Genomic DNA, 18,205 nt, shown 5'->3' with positions numbered 1-18,205 from the left:
TGAACTGCTCCTGCTTGGGTCATTTTTCCACATCCCTCAGGAGTGGCTACCCCAGCGTGGGGGCACTGTTATTGCTGCAGTGCCTTCAGACCTCTCAGCTGTCTGGATTTATTTGGGATTTATCCTGCCTGAAGCTAGGTAGAGCCCATGGAGTTTTCCCAATTTCAGTGAGAGCAGAGTAAGCCCCACCCGGATTGATGTGTATTAGAGGACTGAATTAGAGCAGTGTAAATAGGTCATGCAAATAGTCATGTTGTTTTAATACAATAAAATCGTTATAAAACCAAGGTTACATGTTACCTAATTAAATAAGATAACAAGGCGTAGAAAATAGAATGAATCTTTAAACATTAGCAGCTATGCAAAAATATGAGTACTACATAGGAAAAATATAACTATTTCAGAGTGATTAAAGTAAATAAACATCAGGTTTCTACTACTTTTCCCATACTAAAGAGCAGTATACCTTTCTGGACAAACAGAAGGACTATTACATATGGGTACCTTACTGCTTAAACAGTGCAAATAGATATTTGTGCTGTCCCTTTTAATCCTTAAAAATGTGTATATGGGTTTGAAACAAGCATAGCACATACTGTAGAGGATTTTTCTGATGCGCTTTTGCTTCTTCCTCTGTTCCCTTTTTGTTTGTCACTGTGTTACTGGAAGAGGATATCTCTCCAGTACAATCTGTCTACATCTACAATTGCTCTGTGCAAGTCAGCACAGCATAGCATTAGTAGCAGCTCTTTTTAAGAATACAAGCATTATAAAGCAAATTAATGTCCAGGGCTTTCATCTTTTTCTACTGTATTAATCAACATTTAATTCAGTGAGAAACAGCAATAAAAACCATTCTGTAAAATGGCATTGGAATGCATTGAGCAAAGTCCTCAGCCCCTTTGCACGCAGGGGCTGTAAGGTTATCCCCATTTGAAGGTTCCCCTGACGTCAGGTGGAGCTGGAGAAGGTGAAGTGCTGTCTTCACCTCAGCGATTATTACCAGTCAGAATAAATTTGAGCAGCTCTGAGAATGAGAGAGGAGTCTTTTTACCATTAGACTCTGGGAACGTGAATACGTTTCAATAAAGGAGAATTTCAAGCAGCTGGATGAACTGAGACTGCATTGTGAGGTGAACCCCAATCCCAGAGTGCAGCAAAGCGGCTTGGATTTCCCGTGGCCACACTGCTCGGCTGCCATGCAACCGTGTGGCTGTAGCAGCTTTATCTCCAAGCTTGCGCTCTGCAATGCGCAGCATCCCAGAAGGACTGTGAAGTGGCTCAGCCATCTATCTCTATGTGGCAGTGCATAAAGAACCCCTTAGAGCTGTGCAGAGTCCAGAGAAAGGTGAATGGGAAGGGACAGGATGCCTTCCTCCATCACAATGGTGGGAGGGGGGAAGCTATCTCCAGGCAATTTACAAAGTATTTTAAAAAATACAGGTCTTCTCAGCACTGGCAGGATCCATGACACTCAATTAATCTTCCTAGGTCAGATGTTGCGTAAGAAAATCGCCTGGCCAAACTGAAACTATTCTCGCGGAGCCACAGCTGCGAGGAATAATGCTAGTAAACAAATATTGCCTGCTCAGCCCTTCTGTCCTGGAAAGTACTTGCATGCTGCGCTAACAGTTGCACAAGAGCTGCAGAGAAAAGCAGCATCATGCCTTTTACAGCCCCAATTCAGGTGCAACTCTGATTTTAATAGATTTTGTCTTGTTTTCTTAGCTAAACATTGTTAGTACATGAAATACTGAAGATATAATATTTAATATATAACACTAGCAGAAGTGCCTGTGGATCCTAAAATTGGCTCCTGGGCAGATCTTTATCAATAGCAAAAAAGTAGTGGCATGTAGGGTTTTGCTTTGTTTTAATCTCTCTCTCTCTCAAAAAAAAAAAGAAAAAAAATCAGTCTGAGAAAACGTCTTCCTAAAATGAGTGTGTGTGCCCTTTTTCCTGGAATTTCAGCAAAGTTCCTTTGTGGTGACCAAGCACCTGAATCTCCAGGCAACTAATGCTTGATAGCAACTCTCATTTACCGGCGTTTTGCAAACTTGTGGACTTCTACTGACTGCAGAGGAGTTACTCTTGACCTACTGCTGTTTGAAAAAGATTGGATTCTATTTAACTTGAATTTGTTGCCATATTTCTTGCTTAGCCATTAATAAGAGCTTAACCCTGCAACCAAGAGGTTAACAGAGAGTTCATTAATGTCTACAAGACATGCTGTGATCCTCAGCTAGGAGTGCAGTGTCATTGCTCTGGATTAATCAGATCTGAAGATTAAAGTCAAGTTGAATTAAATTTCATATCTGCTGCAGTGGAGATTGCTACTGGCACTCTCAGCTACTGGCGTGCTGAGAGCTGAGGTTAGACCATTTATCACTGAAACATGAGAGAACCCACTTCCTTGCAGGTATAGCGTTGCACTGCGAGCAGGGTGCGTGGTGGAGGTGGGAACCCACTGACACAAGACATGGGAAAACAAAACAGAAAGCATCAGTATCCTGCTTGTGTTAGAGAAAAAAAATGATACGCTGCCATTCCAGTAGGGCTTACTGATTTTTGTAGAAGCTAGACATTGTGACATAGGCTTCCTCGTTATTCGGTGATCTCACTTCACTCGTAGGTGGCATCTGGGATATCGTGTCACCATTTAGGGGCTCTGGTCCAGGCTGGCCAGAGGGATCCGGGGGAGGAACGGAGGAAGGGTTGAAACCGTCACGGCACAGGGGCACCCTGTTGCCATGGCACACCTCGTACGTGCTGGAGCCACAGTCTGCTTCGGTGACTGCAAACTGGCTGGTGCCTAAGAGTCCGTGCAGGGCTTCAGCAGGCCAGATTCCTCCGTAAGTCACTGACAGGTTCAGGTTGCTTTTGTCTGTCATTGCAGGGATTACCTTCAGGTCTGATCCACTCCTAAATTTTTCTGGTTGGTTTGTTTCCGAAGCAGTTGTCGGCTGCAGAAAATTTTCCAGTTCAGCTTTTGCTCGAATGCCATCCACTCTATGGATATGAACGTAACCAAAACTCTCTGGGTTGAAGCTTATATCAAAGTTCTGCATGGCAAAGGGAACAGCAGAGTCAATAAACAGTGGATGTTAGCTTAACAGAAAAGGTACTTTGATAATTCATTTCAGTTTAGGAAGGTATTAATTATTTCTTTAACTCTGAAAGTAACCCCGAGCAGGCTGAAAAATAGATTAGTACAGAATAAACTATCATGTGGCTTAAAATCTTTTTCCATATTAATCTGAATCTATCCAGTGACCTCCTGCAGGCAGCACCACTGGCTGAGAGTTTTATGCTCCACTCAACGTGGTGGCAACTGGTGTTTCAGAGACTTTTCTGAGCCACAGATTTATGGCACACCTGCCATTTCACAGGAATGAGTGCGCCGACCCAGACGGTTCCTTTCAGTTTTACCTTCCGAATTTAGCAGTGAGGGAAGTAAAAGTTTGCCACGACTTCCTGAAACAGATTAGAAATCCCTGCACTGGGGAGCACAGGGAGTGGTAGAGTCATCTTAGACCTCTTATTAAATTAAGAATGTGCTAATAATGTACCAAATGGAGAGAACAGCACTGATGAGTTTCTTAGTGAAAAAGTGCACTAGACACGTAGTTTTAAGGCAATAGGTTAATCCCACACCTTACAGTTTGTAACATTTGTCCGTCTGGTTTTTATCTGGCAGAGCAGTTCCTATGGTGTACAGTGGATGAGCAATTCTGCTGGCCATGTAAGGGTACATGGGTGTCACCAGGGATGTTTGCAAAGGGTCTCCATCCAGCCCCATGATCACAGTTTCATAGAATCACCAAAGTGTTGTGGTTGGAAAGGACCTCTGGAGTCCAGCTGGTTCAACCTTCTGCCAGAAGCAGGACCTGGACTGGCTTATCCAGGGCCCTGTCAAGGCAATCCTTGAACATTTCCAGCAAGGGACAATATACCTCTTCTCTGGGCAACCTACTCAATGTTTAATTGTTTTCATGGAGAAAGATTTTTGCTTACATCCAGATTAAGCTTGCCCTGAAGCATCACATGCCTGTCATCATAGTGCCTTGTGAACACAGCACCTCCACCTTCCCTCCACCCACACTTTAGGTATTGGGAGGCTGTGATTAGTACTCCTCTCCCTGAGCTTCTGCTTTTCTCTAAAGAAACTCAATTTCTTCAGCCTTTCTTCATCTTTCAAGTTCTCCAGCTGTCGTCTGTAGTAACTTTGCACAAGTCAAAGCTCAGGCACTAGTTGAATTGTCTATTATTTTCAAACCCTTGACTAGCATCTGCCTGTGCAAATGTGGAGTCTCTTCAGTGAAATAGGGAAGCTATTTCTGAAAGACATCCCAGTTCATGCAGCATGTACTATCTGCCATGAGTGTTAGTTTTGTTCCCAATAGTCTACGCTCAGGTGAAAATGACAATGGAAGTACATACATTTTTTGGCTTCTTGCACAGTTGCTCCAGTGTTTTTTTATGATCAGCAAGGTTTGGCCACACAGCAGGCTTGATTCTGAAACAGCAATAGTAGAGAAAAAGGAGTTTCACAGCAGCAAAAGAGGAACATGTCGAGATATCAGAGGTTCACATTGCATCGTTTGTACTAATTGTCACAAAGCCTTAGGGCTGGCTTGCATTACCCAGAATAAGGACAGAAGTCTCAGCACAAAACAAAGACAGGAGGAGGAGTTGAAAAGGTCATCGAGTAGTCATTGTTCTTTCAAGTGCACAAATTGTCACAGTTAAAGGAAGACTCTTCACCAAGTACTGGAAAAGCAGCAAATTTTGTTGGTGAAGATCTCATTTACATCTAGCTGTGCTAAGTGGGTTTTGCATGATGAAAACAATTTCCACAACCGAAAAAAAATTGCTATGGTTAAAGTGCAAATTTGCTGGTGTTTGCCTCTGCATGTTTATATTAGTCAAATAACTGCATATTGTCCCACTCCTTGGCCAGCTCTTTGTGCTTCAGATATCTGTATTGTAGCCTTGTCCTACAGGTCTCATTTTACTGCCTCAATTAGCAAAGTTCTCATCTTGAGCTGCTGGAAACCCTCAGCTATGATGCCCCTAGAGAATATTGCCCTACTGACATTCAATGTTGCAGTGATACAAATACAGCTGTAGATGTACATGAATCTATATTTCGTTTTATGTGCCTGTATATGTGGGTATGTATACACACATGTATAAAACCTTCTTCTTTTTAAAAGAGAACTCTACATTCAAAAAGTTTCACCAACTAAAAGCCTGTTTTTTTCAGCAGTTTTGTGTACACAGAACTTCTAGCAAAGTTAGAGAGCTGCAAATACTCAGCAACACTCAAAAGCAAGAGCTAAAACTCGCAAGCCACATCTCTACTTGCAAATAAAATAGCACCAGGGAGCATTCCCTGGCAGATGACTCAAGTGTCTGAGATGTTTAATTATTAAAATTGTTCTTGGCATGGTTTCACTGGGGCCAACTAGCATATTCCCAGGCAATCTTCCTGTGTAATTCAGCAGCTGGCACAGCCCAAATGTTGTCCCCAAAAAGCAGCTCACATGCAGCCATCTTTCTGAACATGAGTGGAGCTGGATGTCATGGACGGGCTGCTCTGAACGCCACTGAACCGCCCTGGGCTTTCTGCCTTGAGAGAGGTTCATCTCCCATGGTTAAACTTGGGACTTTTTCACTCCAGATGCTGGTTTCACCAGATTATCTATATATCTGTTCACTTTCTTAAACTTGTCAACTAACCATTTATTCTATATAAGGATATGTAACCACATATTTTAAAATAGGTTTACAGTTATATATCTACTGCTGTGTAGCCAATACATGAGAAAAAAACACAGAAAGAGGACTGCTTGTGTAATGAGCGTAGCTCCAGTCCCACATCTGTTATGACGGCTGTGGTGGGGGATGTAAAGCCTAGTTTTGCTACACGGCTGGATGGGGTCCTGGTTGGGTTAGTGCCTGATGCCATAAAGCCCTTGTTGCAGAGAGCTCTGCCCTGCTGCTTCCGAAAGCACTGCAGAGTGAGCAGCCTGGTGACTCAGCCTATGAAAGGGAAAGAGGCAGTCTCCTCGCTGTACCATTTCCACACCTCTCGGGACTTTGTTAAAACCCACAGTTTGCTTTCTTTTCTGGATCTTGCTTGAAGCTTTTGAGTCATATTTGCCTCCAATGAGACACTGACTCCGTTTCACGGTGACTTCAGCTCCCCGAAGGTCCCAGTGTTTTGAGCCCAAGACTAAAGTCTGCTTGAAGTGGCGGGTCATCTTCTGCCTGCCAACACACTCTCTTCTATTGCCCACTTCTACTCTTTGCCTGTCTTTCACTTCATATAGAGGACCGGGGACAGAAAGAGAATAGTTCACAAGTGTTAGAGAAAAAACAATACGACTGTCAATTCTGTCAGAACAAGATTGGCTTCCAACACTTTTTCTGATATGAAAAGACTTAGATTACCTGTTTTCCCAAAAAGTTCCAATCAGGACAATCATGACGATGGACAGCATGAATCCCAGGATAGAGAGTATAACCAAGACCACGCTACTGTCTAAAGAAAAACAAGGAACATCAGCCAACGCATGTAAATACCTCAATGTTAAGTCACTGTAACTGTAATGTCTCTTCAGACAATAAAATACGAATGAATGCCAAGCACTGCACTTTCCTGTCACTGGACTGGTGCAGTGGTGCATTTCTCCTGCCTACCTGAAGGAGGAAAGAGGTAGGCTGCCAGAGCACAGCATCAACATTTGGCTGAGCTCCAGGCTGGGTTCCCAGGCTGGATTAAGGCAGCTTGAAGTTTGCTATCATGCTGACACCACCACCCCTTGCTGCATCCTCACAGCAGCACTGAAGTGACTTTGAACACATGTAATGCTGAGGTGCCCCTGGGGACTCAAGGGACCCCAACGACCAGTAGGATTATTTATGTTTGCAAGTGCAATGATGAGATTTAATCCTGTATGGTATTTGTGATTGAAGTGCCGTATTCGCACACAAATCTAGGGCCCTGAACTGGCTCCTGTTTCACCTCTCTTTGTGCCTATCTGAAATGCTCAGTGCAAGGTGATGCCTCTCTCTGCATGTCAGCAGGCAGCAAGCAGCAGTGAGTCAGCCTTCACCTCCCTTTGCACCCCCCTCATGCCCTTTCATCTGATCTTATCGCCCTTGAGTGAGATTTAACTTCACGGGAAAAGTCAGCCCCTGACCAGAGTGATACAGCCACGTTCTGTGTCATCTCCTCTGGGATGCCCGTTGCCCGTAAGGGCTGACCCTGCTGTGGCTGTGGGCTCTTCCCTCCCCATGCTCTTGTCACTGCTGCTGCCAGGGCTGGCCAGGAAGACGAGAGCCCCTGGTTCTGCTTTCTTCCAGGGGGACCAAAGTGGTTTCTGCCCTTACAGGTCTCTGTGGGGTGCTGCTCCATTGTGGTCCTGAAGGTCTTGGAAGCACTCCATTCGCTCCACGTGCCCTTAAAATAGTCTCCGTTGGGCTGCGACCGTACTTTCACCTCATATGATGCATCATTTTTAAGGTTTTTCCCCAGTAATTTTACTTGAAGGTATGGTGACTCTATAGTCTAAACACACAAAAAATCCCAATTATTTTCCTAGTAGACACAGGAAAAAGATTTTGGAGTTTCAGCAAAATGCACGAGATCAGGTGCATCCCTGCAGTACTGTGCAGTTTTTTCCTTCTCTTTGATTATTATAAAGGTGGTCATCACTGCATCAGTCTAGTTTAACAGCTAGGTAGTCCAGACAGTAACAAGAAGAGAGACTAACTCTGAGTCAGAGCTCTTTGGAAAACAGCTGGAAGTATTAACTGTGCTTTGCTATTGCTCGTATTGGAGTGGGAAATAATGATTCCCTGCGGAGCCTCAGAAGAGAGAGAGGGGAAAAAATACATTTGTGTGGCATAAAAAGACAACTTCTGAAAGAGCAGTTACAGGAAAGAAGCTGAAATCCCACAGTGCAGGTCTGGCACTCTTTTATTTCAATGTATTTGGTTGTCTGAAAAATTTTCATTTTCTAGTTACAGTTCTCCTGTGTTCCCTGTATAAAAAACAGGTATACTCCATGCTTTCAAACACCCCGCAGTGTGGAACAGTGTTTGCATGGCTGCTCTGGGGACACAGAAGTGCCAGCAGCTGTGCATCCCAGACCAGATCTAGGTCAGAGGCAGCTGCAGCTTGAAACATGGTCTGAGGATGGGAGAGCTGCAGGGCAGCGCCCAAAGCCCGGAGAGGCTCGATGAAAAAAAGGACATGAAGAAACTGTTGCCTAATAAAAAAGGGACCATATGATTTACTGACTGAGGAGCACAGAAAATAAGACCAAAACCACCACAGCGAGGAGCAAGCCTTCCAAACACTTAGGATGGTTCTGTCTCTCTATTAATGTTACATTTTCTCTTCCCACTCCAAAGGCCACATGAATGAAACTTTGTTAGCACAGAGAAATGTCTAACAGACATGGGTGCTGTTAGTCTGGAATTGTTTTGACTGATGAAATTTCCAAATGCCAAATATTGCATCTCTCCAGGTTTTCAGCTGGAGAACTGCAGAAATACAGATTTGAGGGTTTTTACAGGATACTGTATTTCTGACAATGATTAATTTTGGAAATTAGCTCACCAACACATCAGCACTTACCTTCCAAGTGCCTTCTTCCTGCCGATAGGCTATTTGGTGTATTAATTTGTCCTTTAAGTATTTCTTCCATGAGTGTGGTGTACTATAATGAATAAGATATTCATTTGCCTCCTTTTGGTATGTGATGTTTAAATTGAATGGTACTTCAGGCTTAACTGCAAATGATAAAAAACAGGATATAACAGGTGTAGAATAATGTTACTACAAAATAAACAGTTTTGAAAAGTAAAAAAAAAAAAAAAAGTCCACTTCAAGTTACAGCTGCTGTGGGGTGGCCTGTCTTGAGCAAGGGCTGGCTGAGCTGGGCGAACCTCAAGCCAAGCCCCAGCTCATCCTTACACCTGGGTCCAGAAAGGGTCTTGGTGCTGACCTGCTGGAGCACTGGTGTGACCAGCACGGATGGCACTTCCTAGGGATGTGATGTTTAGTGTTGGAAAGCACTAAAAGTAATGTAAGACTATTACAGACCGATTGGACTGGGGCAGAAAGGTGTCATAAGGGAAGGATCTTGCAGTGTCTATTGCCAAAGGAAGGCAAAGCAATGTGGCACCAGAGTAGAACACAGCTACCCTCCCTGGGCTTCTCTGCAGCCCTTGAATGAGATCAGCTCCCAAGAGGAATAAGTCCTAAGGAGCCACTGTTCCCCTGAGTTCCGTATTTCCTAGCTCAGACAGGTCCTCAGTGTGACCTTAATGAGGCTATTCATGGGCTCTCTGTGTCCCTTCTGCACTGCAGGATGTCCAACCACCTCATTCAGACAACAGGCTCCATAAGGAAGCAAGGTGTGAAAAGTGAGATCTTGCAACCTTGCAGTCCCTGTGCTACCGAGCTCACAACAGACTTGAGGTGGTCAGTCCTGAAACTTCACAAGCCTTAGTAAGAGATGAACAAAATGTCCCTGCTTGACAGTTCAGCTAAGCTCAGGAACAGCTGCTTCGCCTATTTGCATGATTTGGTCTATGTCCAGGTCTGGGTAGTTTTACATCAAGCTGTAATTCAACCGCACATTTTGAATGGAGGCTAATCACGTTTGGCTTTGAAAGAAGTGGAACATCACCCATCACTCTGTCAACACCCCAATCCAGGCTCCGTGCCCTGCTAGGGCACTGTTTTGTACTGCTTCTATGTCATCCAGATTGGTGCTTAGGCTTTGTGCTGCTATTTTTTCTCCAGTAACAAGCACATCTTTAAAATGTCTGAAATGTTAAGTGTCTTACCAATGTCAGTTACAACCACACTCCTGCAGACCCTTCTTTTTGTCTCAGAGTCCATGCATATGTCTTTATTCGAGAGTATATCAGTGAATTGTAAGAAATACGCATCTTCCTGTTTCTCCATATTGAAGCACACGTAATTGCTGTCTTCCTTGGTACTGTTGACCAAAGTGACACAGCATTAATTTCTTCTGAGTCTTACTTTAACACAGTAAGGGACAAATCCTGGCTGCTCATTTCACATTAACTGAAGTGAAACTCCATATGAAATAAGAAAAAATGCCATGCCAATAAAGAGTTTAAAAGATCGATAGTATTTTACTTCATGGTCTTTGAGCACAATAATCAAGTGACGTAAGTCACAGTAAGAGTTCTGGAGCTCTTCAAGAAAAACATGCAATTATTGAATTGGACATGTATGTGTTAAAAACCTTTGTATCTTTAAAAATGATCTCACTTAAATATAGGGCAATAGGTTTGGATGCTCACTGAAGATAAAGAGAAATTTCCTATTGACTGAAGTGGTAGCAAATACAGGATCAACAGTCAGCCAAGCCATGAGGGAGTCATATAGCACAGTTTCAGAGGTAGAAATGTGTCCGTGTGTTCCTCCATCTGTGTGACTCCTGTGTTTGAGGGCTGTCATAAAATTTCCGTCAAAGTCCAGAATACATGTCCATGAAAACAGAAAAATTCTAATAAACTAGGTGGAAAAAAATTAAGTATTGATTAGAAGAGCAAAAGAAAGAAAAAAATCCACTTCTTTTGCTGGCCGTAGCAGATCTTTCCAGGCAAAGGGAAAAGCAAAAGTATGCTAAAGAAACAAAATCTGAGCTTCTTCAGCTAGGTGCATCAGATAAAATAAAAAGGTGGAAAACAGTTTCAAGACCTTGGCAAGAAGTGGATATGACTGATGTGTTTGGAAACTGTCAGCTTTTTGTGTACTCATTCTAATGTGTCTTCTCTGTGCCTGTGTATGCAAAGACAACTGCTTAATTTTTGTTTTGACATAGATAAAGGCATTTTCCTCTCAGTAGAAATCAGCTTTCCTGCCAAAGAATTTTCTGTGGAAAGGATCTACATCCTCAAAAACATTTTCACTTTTCATTTGATAAAGGCTAGGGTTTTTGTTTTGTTTTGTTTTAATACTTCTTAATTTAAAGGAAATACGCTTTCAGCTCATGCTGGGCTACACCAGTAATAACAAGTGTTTCAGACCAACACAGGCACAATCAGGACTATTGAAGATGTTATAATGCCCTTTACGGACCCTTCCAGCTGATTTTCTTTTTCTTATTGGGGACTTATATTCTGTTTCAGTAAATTCTTCTTCTTTGCTGAATATAGTAGTCACACTTGGTAAAACACTCTGAAACAGAATTTCGTCTAACATTTTAGCTCCTGTTTCTCAGCATACAGCAGCATGAGTCATTGGTGCTTAGCATTTCGCTTTCCAGGAATTTACCAAAGGACAGACTGACAGGGCTTACCACAGGGCCAGGGTATAGTTAGTGTTGTGAGGAGGCAGCTCTGTAAAATTGCAGGTCAGGGTGCTGTAGGAATCCTTAAATTCCAGCTGGCTGAAGCAGTCGATGTCAAAATTGTCTGGTTCATCATCTCCGAAAGTCCCTAAGGAGAGATTTGCAGGATGTTATTGAAGAAAACCAGTGAGTGTATTCAATTTGCAGCTCCATTGTATAGGAGGTTGATTCTTTACTTGGTTGCCTGAAAAGATGAGAATCAACCTACCTGTTTTGGAAGAGGCAAAGAAAGTTTGTTCAAAAGGAAATTAAAAGCTAGTTGCAACCTTTCAAGGTTGCTCTCCCTGCATGCTGATGAAGCCTACCAACTTACCACACATGAAGGTACATTCTACATCATCTGTCTGTGAACTATAAAAAGGCACGTGTCACAGATGGTTTGGTCAGACGAGACACCTCATGTCTGGTTTTTTCTATCACTGGCAAAGAGAGGTGCTTATGTCAACCTGGAAACTTTTGTGAAAAAGTCCCAGTATCAAGTGAAAAGCAGTGAAAATATATTGTCTACTCTGCAGTTTCATTCCTTACAAGTTTGAGCCAGGGACAGGGGAATTCTTGTTTCAAAAGTTATGGATGAACTTTATACTGAGATAAAGCAGATCTGAAAATCATCTCAGGACTTTCTCAAACAGGTTTTCCTATTGGGAACCACAAAATGCTGCTATTCTTGAGCATGCGAAAGGGAGCAAGACATGTTCACGATGGCTGTTGAAAAGCAGAATATTCAAGTCAAGGACCAAACTACTCTTGAAAATATACAGAACAGAAACATGCGCTGGGGGATACAGTCAGCACAGTTACTGACAGAGGTGTTTGGGGCTGGTGCTTGAGGCTAATGTGTGCTCCAGAGCAATGGATAATTTCAAAAGAAGTTATTTTTATGGGAATTCCAGCACAGGACAGCCTGGAAGTATGTCAGACACCTTGTAGCTCCGATGTGGCAGACCCACAGCTGAGGATGCATGCTTGGCAGTTGCCACTGCTGCATCTGCATCAGGACCGGCCATGCTGCGGACAGCCAGAGCGCCAGAGCGGTGTCCTCCTGCCCCTGCCCTACCCCTGCTCATGCTGTGAAGGTCTGGCCTGTCACCAGATTCCTGAGAAGACTGGAAAATAATAAGTGTGGTTTTAGGAACGCAAGACTATTTTGTTTTCATGAGGCAATTAAGCCTCATTTTGATTGTACTGCAAAGTTTTCTGAAATGTCACAAATTTGGGCTCAGGAGGGAAAGCTCAGACTTTCTGCCAGAATGCGTGGCTTCCTGCAAATTTTCTTCGATGAGTCATAAAACAATTGTGATTTGACTAAAAGCCTATGTTTCAAGTCCTACACTTGGCTTGTATGAGGTCAGTGAGGCAAAAGCTGATGCTCCTGAGAGGAGCCCTTTCTGGCAGAAACTGACAGTTCAGCCTCATTTCGTGAAATCTCACCTATTGTTGCTGAGCAGACAGGGAAAGGGTTAGGTTATTGCCATGACCCCTTGAGCAGATCCTCAGGGCAGGAATTCCTCTCTCCGCTTTCACGGGTGGTTAAGGGCAGCTGTGATGATACACAACCTTCTTCCCCATGTCCAAGGACTATTCCCGATCCCCTGCTTAGTCCTCTCCTACCCACTCCTCAGACATGCTCTTTCTGTGCAGGGCACCTGCCGCAGCAAGAACAAGACCTTGTCTGCTCCGGTGATATTGGTGACTCACACTCACAAACAGTGCGGAGAAATGCCTGTGGAGACGTTTCCAATGGAAAATCCCTCCCACAGGAAATTATGGTCATCTGCTGTCTCCCAAGTAAACTGGATCTTTGAGAGGTGACCAGCTACCTGGATACGCCTCATGATCCTTGGCCAATCCTGCCACCATACAGAGAAACCCAGACCTTGTCCATCATGGCAGCTCATCTGAAGGTCCAAAACGGTCATGATTTGACAGCAGAGAGAAACCAGGGGAGAGTTTTTTGATTGCTTTAAAAGGTAAGTACACAGCATCACCCCTCAGGATCGCTATCAGCAGTGCTTCCTCCTGATCTCAGAGTTGAGTCGCATCTTGAGTCAGGTTTTGAGTGAGAGAAGAAATTCAGAGGCTATTCAGAAATGCAGAGAAAAATGCAAAAGCAGTGCAGGCAGGGGCTAGGAAAGGGGGCTACTACTGCCAGCACCCATGGTGGGCAGCAGAAGGGACATGAGCATCTGATGCTGTACAAATCCAGAATGTAGATGCAGATCTATCCCCTGAGATAAGGTTTAGTGGCCACTTGCCAGCATGAGCAACCAGTGCGAATAAGCAATTATCAATCTTCCCTTCTTGCCACAGCTCTGGCAGCGTCTGTCCCAAGGGGAGCCCAGCACTCACTGAAGGACAAAGAAATGTGGCATCTGGTGGGGAGGATAACCTGTGCAGCACAGACACAGACAAAGCAGGTGCTGTACAAAGCCTCTCTGTTTGACCATCACATTCAAGAGACAGATACAGGGGTCAGCACAACTCCAGAATAAACCCTGCAGCAGTTTCACATGGGTGAGAGTCCTGACTGCTGCAGCCCTGAGCCATCTGGGCAGCCACAACTGTACAGAAATCTATATGTACACATGAAGTTACATATTTTTAGGTAAAAGTCTGTGCACATAGATATAAGTATATTCAAAATTCAGGGTTTAACAAGTAAGTTGAAATGAATCTGCATAAAGTGGAAGACCCCCATATTTTATATAGATAGGAACACCCAAAGCTCACATGTACAGATATGTCATATTTATGCATCTTTAAGATGATACCTGCAACTACCAGGAGACTGGCTTATTTATACTCATAGCTACTTCAGGACAACATTAAGACTTATAAGTTAGGATGACAGATGTTCCTAGACTGCTTGGTGCTTTCTGTTTTTCTGTAGAAAAACTACATATACCAGATTTTTTATAAACACACAAAACTGATAATCATCCTATTAATAAAAAGCATATCAGAGAAAAATCTTTCAGCTGTCTGCTACTGCTTTGCTGAAAAGTGACAGAAATTTTAATTCATTCTTTATCAATCTGACTGCAAAATGAAAAGAAAGAAAAAGGTTTTATCTTGCAATTCAAAAAGCCATTTAATGTTTAACCAGCGTAGTACACCTTTGGCACTGGACTGGAAGGAAAGCTGACTTTACCTCTTTGACACTGAACTTTCACATTATGATTATGTGGTTCCTTATTTGTGGAAATAACATGAGAATTAAACCTCATGAATGGTGTTAAGTTAGCAATTTGAAATGCTTTTTCTGTCACAGTTCCTCCATGGGCTGACAGTATTTTTTTTTGTCTGACATAAATATGTGTGTAGCCTCAGTTACGTTTCTTCCCTAAACCTCAGAACCACTATGCACGAATACATTTGCTACTTAAATGGTTTGATGACTCCAACATGACTCACACTGCTAAGGACTCTTTACATGGTTGAAAGTTTACAAGATTATAATTTTTCCCTTGAGAAGCCCTGACCAGACAGAGCCCTGAGCCTAGCTATGCTTGAGATGGGGCAGTTCTAGTAGGAGAAAAACTGCTCTGGCAAGTCCTTCACAGAAATGGCTGTCTCTTGGGTTTGAACAACAGCCAGCAAGATGGTTCAAATCACAGCAGGAACCTCATGCACCTTTACCAAGAGAAGAGTTTTAGCATAGGCTACGGACGTGCTTCAGCTTTATGCTCTGAAGTCACCAGTACTAACCACAAAGTGTGAAACCACAGGCACCAGTAAGCGCCTGCAGAGTCAGTGACTGAATTTCCAAAGGCAATGAAGTGACCATCTCCATGGACAGTCACGGGTAATCTCTACTGCTAATCTGATTCAGGCAGAATGCATTTCAGTTGCAGTCGTTTTGATGTGGGTTGGACAAACTCTCCAAGTCTGGGTAGGAGGGCTACTGAAGCCAACTGTCCTGCCCACGAGGCCACGCAGCGCACTGCCTCCTGCTCCCCCTGCCCCTGCCCTCCTGCCCTACCTCTGTGGCTGTCCCTCCTTTGCAACGCTTGTAGCTCTCTTGGCTTTTGGGAATCTCCACCACCTCCACCAGGCTGGGGGACAGCGCTTGGGAGGCAGTCTGCTGCTCAGAAAAGAGGAGGAGGTGAAGGCAAGTGCCGCAATGAGCTTTTCCATACTCTGCCCATAAGGAGGGGTGAGCTCACACCTCCATCGGCTGGCGGCACTTTGCCAGGAGGCAGAGTGAGTTGGAAAGGTGAAGAGTGAAAGGCAGACATCCACCGCAGATTATTTTACCCTGGATTGTTTAATTTGTTGGCCAAACCCATGACAGTCATAAAGAAATCATAAAAGCAGCTAATTGCTCAGTGGGGATTTCCTGAATCTGTTTGTCTTTAAATCTAAGCAAAGGATTAATTATGATTTACTGGAAGTTAGGGACAAAACAAGGAATGTTCCAGTCATATCTGCTGTTGGGAAACCCTAAAGATTTCAGTGACACCAGCAATAAATCATTGGCATTGACCGTTCACCACTGTAGCTGCCTGCCAAAGCTGGCTCTAAACAGCTGCAGGTTGTACAAATAAAAGGCAAACAGAAAAAACAAAGTTATTAGATGCAGTTCTGAGCCACTCCCTGTTTTCTTCTAACCTAAAAACTTACTATGCATATCCAGCTATGTGTATGTGTATATATATATATGTACATATTTGTATATAAATACATGTTATTATACATGACATACAGGGGAAAATGAGATTCCCTATCTGTGAGACAGCATAGGAACACAGCCACTATCTTCCTAAAAAAACAAAAACTCTTTTGCTCCCAAATAACGGAATGCTAAAACTACCACTAACTGAGTGACTGCCCATGTCCTCTGGGTACAGTGCAACAAGCTCTGTCACTGCTGTTTTTTTTTCGTATTAGAAAACTAAAGGTTTAATAGATCTGGAACTGAATCTATAAATCAAATTTTTCAGCTGCCTTTTGAGAAAATGGACAGCAGATTGAAAGAGCAGTTTTATTACTGGTCTTTATGTTTTGATTTTTTATTATATTGCTGCTAAATAATTTTCACTTGTCTAAATGAGATAATAAAATCTGCAACAAGCCTGAAATTAGACTTTTGAATTGATTTATAATTATTTGTTGAGTAAGGGACGAATGCTTTTAGTGGTGGGCTGTGAGAACACCCTGGTAGAGCTGCTGCTTCAGCCATACTATAAGCCATACTACAACCCACATCTGGGACTATTCCCAGATATAGTTTATGCAGTTGCTTAAAGAAAAAGAGAAAAAATTGGCTTTTGAAAGGGAAAAGCCTGGGTGAGGTTTGAGGTACATTGAAACATTTTATTTGGAAGAAACTGCCAAGAGCAAGAGAAGCCAGAACCTCACCCCTCTCTGATGGTAGCTCAGAGTGACCATGGTCTGCAGAAGAGAGAAGTGGCTCCCTGCTCCCAGACGTAACTCCTCACATGAAGACTAGATGCAATGCAAGAGGATTAACAGGTCTGATCTTGCATGCCCTCTGCATACAGCTATGGTCTCCCACATTTCATCAGAATTTGGATGTTATAAGGACAACAGACTTGGGAATTAAATTAAATAGGTGTCCTCCAGCTCCACATCTGCTTCAGATACTGGCACTAAAAGAAAGAGACTAGAGGCTAAAACAGTAATACATTTAACGCAACAGCTGCATTTGGAGCTCTTAACTCAGGTTTTTCAAGATCATACACGAGTGGAAAGATGAACATGAAATGACTCACCATCACCATCTGCTGAGGTGCAACCACTTTCCCCAAAAGTGGTGTGAAGAAACAAGACGAAAATGCTCAATACTGTACTCGTCTGTGTCATCCTGAGCAAGCTGCATGTGTGCAGTATGTGTGTGTGCAAAACCCACGCTCACTTACTTTATACTAGATGCAGAACAAACCCATTGCCTGATAAAGAGACCGCAGGCAAGGGGAAATGTAAACATGCCGACAAGGATGACTAGTGGCAGAGAGCAGGAAGCCACGGTGAAGATATTTGCACAGCTTTTACTTTGAAACATGCTTCCCACTTCAAAACTAAGGACCTTCTGGATCAGGCTCATCAACTCATTTGGTAAATCTGGTCAAGTCAAGTGGGTCAGGAGCACCTTTCATGGACAATGCTCCTCTCTTGGCTAGTGGGAATTTTGCTGCTGATCTTCCTGAGAGCACAGCTTAGTCCTCCCATCTGCTTTCACCTCCATGGAGGTACACAGGTCGAAGGGAGAAAAATCTTCCAGCTGTGAAACACTGAATATAAATAATTACTGTTATTTATTCTTTAAGTGTTGTCATCAAAAGAAGCATGGCCAGCAGGTCGAGGGAGGTGATTCTGCCCTTGTGCTCTGCCCTGGTGAGACCCCACCTGGAGTACTGTGTCCAGCTCTGGAGCCCCCAACATAAGAAGGACACGGACCTGTTGCACTGAGTCCAGAGGAGGCCATGAAGATGATCAGAGGGCTGGAGCACCTCTCCTGTGAGGACAGGCTGAGAGATCTGGGGCTGTTCAGCCTGGAGAAGAGAAGGCTCCGGGGAGACCTGACAGTGGCCTCCTAGTACCTGAAGGGGGCTTACAGGAAAGATGGAGAAAAACTTTTTACAAAGGCTTGTAGTGACAGAACAATGGGTAATTGTTTTAAACTGAAAAATGGTAGATTTAGATTGGACATAAGGAAGAATTTTTTTTATTATGGGGGTGGTGAGGCACTGAACATGTTGCCCAGAGAAGCTGCAAATACCCCATCCCTCGAAGTGTTCAAGGTCAGGCTGGACAGGGTTGTGAGTGACCTGGTCTAG

At 43.5% G+C, this 18,205-nt stretch overlaps 1 protein-coding gene across 1 annotated transcript; it reads right to left on the bottom strand.

The window, feature by feature from the left end:
- Positions 1–228: 228 nt before the first annotated feature.
- On the bottom strand, positions 229–17,320 carry IL7R (interleukin 7 receptor). The gene is made up of 8 exons (XM_010122353.2): positions 17,141–17,320; positions 11,355–11,493; positions 9,868–10,022; positions 8,651–8,805; positions 7,399–7,576; positions 6,457–6,547; positions 4,441–4,516; positions 229–3,062 (listed from the first exon to the last, which is right to left on the bottom strand). The coding sequence occupies exons 1-8, from the start codon at positions 17,229–17,231 to the stop codon at positions 2,559–2,561; spliced, it is 1,389 nt and encodes a 462-aa protein (XP_010120655.2). The 5' UTR covers positions 17,232–17,320; the 3' UTR covers positions 229–2,558.
- Positions 17,321–18,205: the final 885 nt, after the last annotated feature.

The sequence above is a fragment of the Chlamydotis macqueenii genome, chromosome Z (genome assembly GCF_036417535.1).
Source record: "Chlamydotis macqueenii isolate bChlMac1 chromosome Z, bChlMac1.mat, whole genome shotgun sequence".
In the NCBI taxonomy this organism is placed as follows: Eukaryota; Metazoa; Chordata; class Aves; order Otidiformes; family Otididae; genus Chlamydotis; species Chlamydotis macqueenii.
The sequence above is the reverse complement of the archived record's forward strand: the minus strand, read 5'-3'. Positions and strand labels throughout refer to the sequence as shown.

Coding starts and splice junctions, on each gene's coding strand:
- IL7R (XM_010122353.2), bottom strand. CDS start 17,231: ATGACACAGACGAGTACAGTATTGAGCATTTTCGTCTTGTTTCTTCAC. Junction 8,806..9,867: donor TGTGGTTGTAACTGACATTG/GTAAGACACTTA, acceptor TATCATTTGCAG/TTAAGCCTGAAGTACCATTC. Junction 6,548..7,398: donor GCAGCACCCCACAGAGACCT/GTAAGGGCAGAA, acceptor GTTTTTCTTTAG/ACAGTAGCGTGGTCTTGGTT.